This window comes from Chinchilla lanigera, unplaced genomic scaffold, assembly GCF_000276665.1.
Source record: "Chinchilla lanigera isolate Chin_1 unplaced genomic scaffold, ChiLan1.0 scaffold00077, whole genome shotgun sequence".
NCBI classification, from domain to species: domain Eukaryota; kingdom Metazoa; phylum Chordata; class Mammalia; order Rodentia; family Chinchillidae; genus Chinchilla; species Chinchilla lanigera.
Window position 1 is genome coordinate 6,845,658 of NW_004955478.1, and position 7,498 is coordinate 6,853,155.

Here is a 7,498-nt window from a genome sequence, read left to right on the forward strand (position 1 = left end):
TATATATATATATATATATATATATATATAAAACTAGCTAAATATACTAAGGAAAGATACAGTTTTTAAATGTTTTTAAGCCAGGCATGGTGGCGCGCTCCTGTAATCCCAGCACTCGGGAGGCTGAGGCAGGAGGATCATTGTGAAGTTGAAGCCAGCCTGGGCTACAAAGTGAGCTCAAGGCCACCCTGAACTGCATAGCGAGACCCTGTCTCAAAAAGACTAAATAAATAAATAAATGTTTTTATTCTCTCATTTAAAAACATTGTAGGTATTTGGAAAACCTACATGATCTGGCAACGCCTATTACAAGAGGCATTACTGATTTACTTGTTGAATGCTAAATAATGCTTCTTTTTTTTCCTCTTGAAAAATTCTCACTCATTACATGGTCCTCTCTTTTCGTTCTCTATTTTTCTTTCAAGTTGCCTTGAGAAATGGTTTTATTTTCTTGGCTTCGGGGGTAGCTATCAGAGTCGATGGTTGTTATCGTCTTCTAAGATGAATTAAAACACAGCATCTGAACAAGCTCGGGGAGAATACACAATCAGGAAACCAGAACCAGGAGAATGTTGGTGCCCCTTTAGAAGGCAAAAAGTAATTCACTGCAGAAAAAGGCAGCGTGTCACAAAATGCTGCTGATCTGTCTGATTGTATCCTGCAGAGGTATCATCTGGGATCTAAAGTCAGCAATGATATGGAAATACGTATCATTGCAGAGCCATGGATTGCCTGAATGACCTTCTCCTTAGGAAAGAGATGACCAGGGCTAGTAGTAGCCCCATGTATCACACACCATGCCGCGAACAGCAACAAAACACTCACACACACTTCCCGGGTCTGGTTCTACCCTCTCCTAGTGAAGACTTTATTCAGAATGTTTAAAGTACTCACTCTGGAGTGTTTAGGGGAACTCTTGGGTAGGTGTTCACAGGGCAGTTGGTGTCCAGAGGCACGCCTCTAGAAGAAGGAATTCCTAGAGCCTTTCAATGATAAGCTGCCCGTAGCTCCTTTGACTTAAACTATAGTGCCCAATCCATCTGTATCCTTGTAAATAACAGCTTGTTTTTTTCTTTCTGTTTGTCCCTTTGAAGACATGACAATGGATGAAGTCCGAGAATTCGAACGAGCCACTCAGGAAGCCACCAACAAGAAGATCGGCGCTTTCCCCCCCGCGATTTCTATCTCCAGCATCTCCCTGCTACCCTCCTCCGTGCGCAGCGCGCCGTCCAGCGCGCCGTCCACACCCCTGTCCACAGACGCGCCCGAATTCCTGTCCGTTCCCAGAGATCGGCCCCGGAAAAAGTCTGCTCCGGAAACTCTCACGCTTCCAGATCCTGAGAAAAAAGCCACCCTGAATTTGCCTGGCATGCACTCTTCTGATAAGCCATGTCGACCCAAGTCAGAGTAACTTCATATGAGTATCTCGCGGAGTTTTCTATTTTCATTTGGGGTTTTATTTTTGTTTTGGCTTTTTTTGTTGGTTTTTGAAGGAATCTTCGAGTATAGGAAAAGACTCCCTTGTCACCCAGACATGCTCCTTTGATCTCCGAGTGTGCGTGTGGTTAAGTAATTTCACAAATAAAAGAGTCTGTAGGTATGCCACACAGCAGCGCAGTACACGTAAGATGTAAGACTTGCAGAAGAGCAGAAGGAATCTTCTATAGCCACCACTGCGAGCAGGGAGCAAGCCCTGTCCTCGGGCATTTGTTGAGGTTGGCATGGACTTCAAGGGTAGATCTAGGAAAGTTTGTACCACTTTGCATCACTTTGCACCCGGTAAAATGGTGAAGGCACCTTCCTCCCATCAAACCTGAAATTCTCAAAAAACACTCTCAGGCGTCACATACCTAATTGTTCGATTTTGAACTGCTGACCACCAATACTTGAATACCAGTGGTTACTGAGATTCCTATTTTGGTTAGTCTGACTCAGGATTTGGGGCCTACTTAACTCTTTAAATTTTTGAAAATTTTAATTATCAATCTATACAGGCTCCAAGTGCAATTAATAATAACATTTATACCTTTCACAGAATTTAATAAAGATTCCACTTGTATCTGTCTTTTAATAGCCTCCCCCTTTGTGCCCTGGTGGCCTCAGAAATCTTCAAGAATTGCAGGGGTGACTGACCATAACTGATTGATGTAGGACGACTTAGTTTAGGAACCAAGAGGCCCGGGTGAGACAAACATCTCCGTGCTCCGCAGGTACAGCAAACCTGAACTGACCAGTTTCCATCATCCTTTAAGATTTCTCAGAATTTGCAGTTAACTGACTAGCGTTCACTGACTATGCGCTTTTGAAGAAGTTCAAGGGTGGAGTGAGCTCCCTGGGCTTTACCACTGTCAGAATATCTGGCGAGTGAACCTTGAGAAGGAAAGTTATCTCCAGTCCCCTCCTGGTCTTACTCTTAGTAACGTCTAGACTTCCCTGGAATGAACTGCCCGCCCCAGACCACAGAGAAGACTGCCGTTCTGTTGCTGCTTTCTTGAAATGCAAGTCACGGGGGGCTGGGGTTGTAGCTCAGTGGTAGAGCACTTGTGTAGAGTGTTCAAGGCCCTGGGTTCAATTCCCGGCATTTCACACACCAAAAAAAGAAAGAAAGAAATTGAAATATTGGAGCTGGGCATGGTGGTGCACGCCTGTAATCCCTGCACTTGGGAGGCTGAGGCAGGAGGATCGCTGTGAGTTTGAGGCCAGCCTGGGCTACATAGCAAGACCCTGTCTCAAAAACAAACAAAAAAAATGGGAATATTATGGAAATCAAGTAAATACTGCCATGTGGGAGGGGAAACAGAAGAACTGCTGACTCCTGTTTGGGGGGGGGTGGTATTAATAACAAATGTCCCTCTGTCTCGCTTTCATTTCTGCAAGTTGTGGGAATGCAAGACTAGAACCAAGGTTGACAGGAAGGAACATCCTTTTTCAAGGTGAAGGGAAGATCACCATGTGCGCCTCACTGCCTTTAAACACAGAAGGGAGAGCGAGCAGAATCTCAGTACCGACACCGCCCTCCGAGAGAGGAGCAGAACAAGATAACCGGCACCTTTCTGGCCATAACCTCCAACCTCAGGAAATGGACCTTCCCGAAACACAGATTCCAAAGGAAACCAAACAAACCGAGGAGCATATTCCCCGGCCCTCAGCCTCTCGGCCCTCGGGCCCTGCCTGCCCCCGCCCAGTGCTTCGCACTCTGTGTAGTCCTTCAGGTCGAAATACCCTCCAAGGTGCGGGCGCTGGCCCCAGGAGCCCAGCACCAAAGTGTTCCGAGTGTCTCGATCATCTGTTTATCTACAAGTTGACATTTAGCTCTCAAAGCAAATGGACCCTGTACTCAAAGGAAACCGGTTGCACATAGCTTAGGTCAACCAGACGCCTTTTACTTAAGGGTGGTAGCACCGGAGTGAGATGCCTTTTTTGCATGGTATGGAAGCATGAATTTTGCTTGCAAGAAAATTTAATCCTTTATCAACCCCCTTGAACTTCTCAAAGGCTCCCTCTCCACGCACTAGAACTTTTCATGAGAATGTTCAGCTTTAGAAAGCAAAATTCTTTCAGAAGAATAGTGTATGTAATTGCTTACCATGTGCAAGCTGAAATCAGGGTAGGGGTGGGATAGTTACTTTCACGTAGAACAAATTTATCTGGTGCAGCTTGTTAAGCTATCTGGCTCCTAGTTTTCCGTGAATACCATTGCTATTTTCCTTTTTCATAAAGTAGCTTCTGCTGTCAAGGTCAACGATCGCTATGTTTCAGAAAGGAAGTTTCTGATTTCCTTTTGTGAGTTTTATTTCTTTTGTAGGCAGTATAATCCCACGGACATCAACTGCAAAGTTACCCACGATAGTGTGACTGCTGACCAACTAACATGTGCTCTTAAAGTATGTCTAGTTTTTCTGTCTACTTGTGGTTCATGGCATTCCGGGGAGCGGGGCACAGGTATTCCTTCAGTTGCTTTGAATATTTAATCAAGAGTCCTCACAAGGCATAAACAACTTCAAGTATCTTATAAATCTTGGTTTCCAGCTATCATTTCACTTTCTCCTTCCATGACTTTATGACTGTGGGACGCAAACCTGCGATGAATGTGTAGCTATAACATTAATAATTCTTATAAGGATGGAAACTCAAATGGCTGCATGATGGAAATTTAAAAAAAAAAAAAAAAAAAGCAGAAACTTGAATTTGCTAAGCATGTTTGAGGAAAACTAGACTCCTTAACGCAGTGCCTCTGTCTGCAATGTGGAAAACTTCGGCTTTGTTCACCAAAATTGTATTATATCTGTATATATATAAATATAGTGTAGTGATCACACACTGCCGGGTGTAAGTGTCTGGTAGCCAAATTAAAATAGGTAATCCTTAGGCTAACACATATGTCTGTCCCTCTCCATGTATGATGTTCGCGGAAGCTTTCAAAATGATTGGAAGCTTCGCCACCCGGGAGGATTTCAAATATGCGATGTCCCTGTGCTTTTGTTGGCTGTAGTATAGCATTCTTGCTTTGGCTGTGCTTTCCCGGGATAAGAAAGTCCTAGTGTTTCTACTGCATAAACTTTGTCAGAAATCACCCGTGAAGATCATTTTCATTTCATTTTTGAGCTATAGTAAAATAAAGGCAAGGAAAAAAGATAACAAGGAAAGAAGTGTGACATTTTTAGTTGCTACCGTTAGAACAGAAACAATATGAGTTTACTGATGAGCTAATTTATGAGCCCTTCTGTTATGGTTTTGCACCTATATGTGGGAAAGTAGTTTTCATTTATTTAGAGGTATGTATCAGCCATGGTTTGAGCTGTGACAGTAAGTAGCGTAGTTGAGGATATGGAGTGAAGACACTTTAAAGCCCAACAGTGCTCTCGAAAGCAATGATGTGGTTTTATTTCAAGGCACCGTAATAAACAGTGAACTGAGAAACTAGATTCTGACACATCTTGTTGGGGCTGGGGATATAGCTCAGCGGCACAAGCGCCTACCTGGCAAGCGCAAGGTCCTGAGTTCGATTCCTGGTACCAAAAAAAAAAAAAAATCAATAACACATCTTCATGAATCATTTTTCAGTGAAAGTTTCAGGATAAATGTGTTTATTCATATTTCTAAATTGCACTTTCTTTCTAGGCTGGGGATGCAGCCTACTGTGTCAGGGGTAGAGTGCTTGCCTGACATGTGCCCTGGGTTTGATCCTCAGCATAGCAAAATAAAAAAATAATTCTACTTTCTTTAGTAGGTCTCCATGGCTCGGAGACAACAAAGGAATAGGTCACTGGCTGGCGCAGGTCAGTAGGAATTTTATTTTTGAGCAGGGCCACGGTATCATGGGCTCTACATAAACTGTATCATCAGATAAGCCACCAGAGAAGACCTGTCTAAGTGGTTTTAGTACTTCTGATCACCTGACTCAGCGGGCTCGGTAGCAAGCTGCCATCTGAGCCGTAGCTGTTAAAAAGTTAAGAAAAAAAACTTGTGCAGTGACTGTGACTTGATCATAAATAAACTACCTTCCACTGTTCACTCTTGCTGAAAAGGCAGCGTGGCGCAGAGCGGTGCTGCAGGCTGGCGCGGAACACGGTGGGTTCTTCCGTGTTCCTCCGCCGGAACAATCTGTTTGCATTGAAATGTAACTGAGCTTTGTAGGAGGTAATGCAACAGCAGAATAGGAGTCTGCTGAGAGCTTTTCAGATGCCCTTATTAACTGTCATGTTGTTACAAAGTGAACAGATGCTTCGGGGTTCTGCTTTTAAGTAAAGTCCAGCCTGTTGAATTGCCGGTCTCTCTGCAGTTTCTCTAGCGCCAGGAAGACAAGAGGTTCTCTGAGCTGATCTTATCCCTCTGTCATTGCTGTGTAGCTTCAAGTGTAATTTGTAGCGCTTACGTTTCAAGCTGGGATCGTGATTGGTTAAATGAGTCCCAACACCACTGCCACTGCCAAAGGACCAAGTGTCGGAACGCCCGGTGTTACAGGCGGGAGCTGGGCGAGCTGAGCGAGCGCGAGTTGACCCTCACATCCGCCATACTTCTGTGTCATTTTATGGCTGTACTGTATCGTTCCCCTGCCCCAGTTATTTATTATTGTTAATAACTTACTTTTTCTTACATTCTCTTGTAAATAAAGTACAAAGCAATCTTCTTTCCAAGTGTAGGTTTCCTCTCTTTCCTTCTCAGCCAGTCTCAGGGGAATGAAGGCCACAGTGAACTTGCAGGTTGATGGGAAGAAGATTTGGAGGAAGAAGCAACTAGCCGGTGGCCGGGCGTGGTGGTGCACGCCTGTAATCCCAGCACTCAGGAGGCTGAGGCAGGAGGATCGCCATGAGTTTGAAGCCAACCTGGGCTACATAGAGAAACCCTTGTCTCAAACAAACAACAAAAAAAAAGGTAGTAGCTGCTGCTTAGATCCAGCTCAAGGACCCTTAAATGAGGTCCTGGCCTATGACTTATGACTCGAATATGATGCCCTGAGAGACAAGACCCGTGGTGGGAAAAGTCTGGGTGACTGCTCTAACTATCCAGCCAAAACTGACCCAAGATAAATCTATAAACCCATGGGATACATACATAACCTCAGCCATGGTCTAGAAGGCCCCTGATTCCCTCTCCTCAAATTCAAGGCCACACCCCGCAAAGGAAGCTGTAGGAATGACCCTGGCAGGACACCATATCCTCTCCATGGCAGATGGGGACACTTTTTAAGGTGAGCTAACATCAATAATATGGTGTCTCCATCTCAAGTAGCTCATGTTGCCAGGCGTGGTGGCACACGCCTGTAATCCCAGCACTCAGGAGGCTGAGACAGGAGGATCATTGTGAGTTCAAGACCAGCCTGGGCTACAGAGTGAGCTCAAGGCCGGCCTGAAGTGCATAGCAAGGCCCTGTCTCAAAAAAGAAAAAGTAGCTCCTGTTGTTCACAAAAGGGTGCCCTGGGGATGGAAGCAGCACGGATTTAGCATGCCTCACTCACTGATTTCAGAGCTAAAGCTTCGCTCCACGCCCTTCTGTCCAGTCCTAAAACCATGTCAACACAACCCAGGGGCTGGGGATATAGCTCAGCAGCACAGGGCCTGCCTGGCAAGCACAAGGTCGCGAGTTCAATTCCTGGTACCAGAAAATAAAAAAAAAAAAAAACACTTGACCTTGCACGGGATCCATCAGCTTCCGGTAACAGTGCACCAACAGTCAGCTTTCTACACGGAGACGCTAAAAGCAAACAGAACAGCCGGGCGTGGTGGCGCACGCCTGTAACCCCAGCACTCGGGAGGCTGAGGTGGGAGGAGCGCTGTGAGCCCAAAGCCAGCCTGGACTACATAGTGAGGCTATACAGTTTTCAAAAACAAAGAAACACACTGAGGGACCAGGGATATAGGTCAGGGGTGCAAGCGCCTGCCTGGCAAGAACAGGGTCTCAAGTATGATTCCTGGTACCAAAAAAAAAAAAAAAAAACCAAAAAAAAAAAACTGCAAATCAGAAAATCACTGAGATAGTCTGGCCCATAGTGTCTTTT

The 7,498-nt window shown here is 45.1% G+C and overlaps 1 protein-coding gene across 2 annotated transcripts in view; it reads left to right on the plus strand.

The window, feature by feature from the left end:
- Pitpnc1 (phosphatidylinositol transfer protein, cytoplasmic 1) overlaps positions 1 to 2,059 on the plus strand; it is a 240,031-nt gene extending 237,972 nt beyond the window's left edge. For both annotated transcript variants that reach the window (XM_005402155.2, XM_013503184.1), the window contains exon 10: positions 1,095 to 2,059. In XM_005402155.2, the coding sequence (XP_005402212.1) occupies positions 1,095 to 1,411 (317 nt within the window). In that variant the 3' untranslated portion in view covers positions 1,412 to 2,059. The remainder of the gene's footprint in view (positions 1 to 1,094) is intronic.
- Positions 2,060 to 7,498: the final 5,439 nt, after the last annotated feature.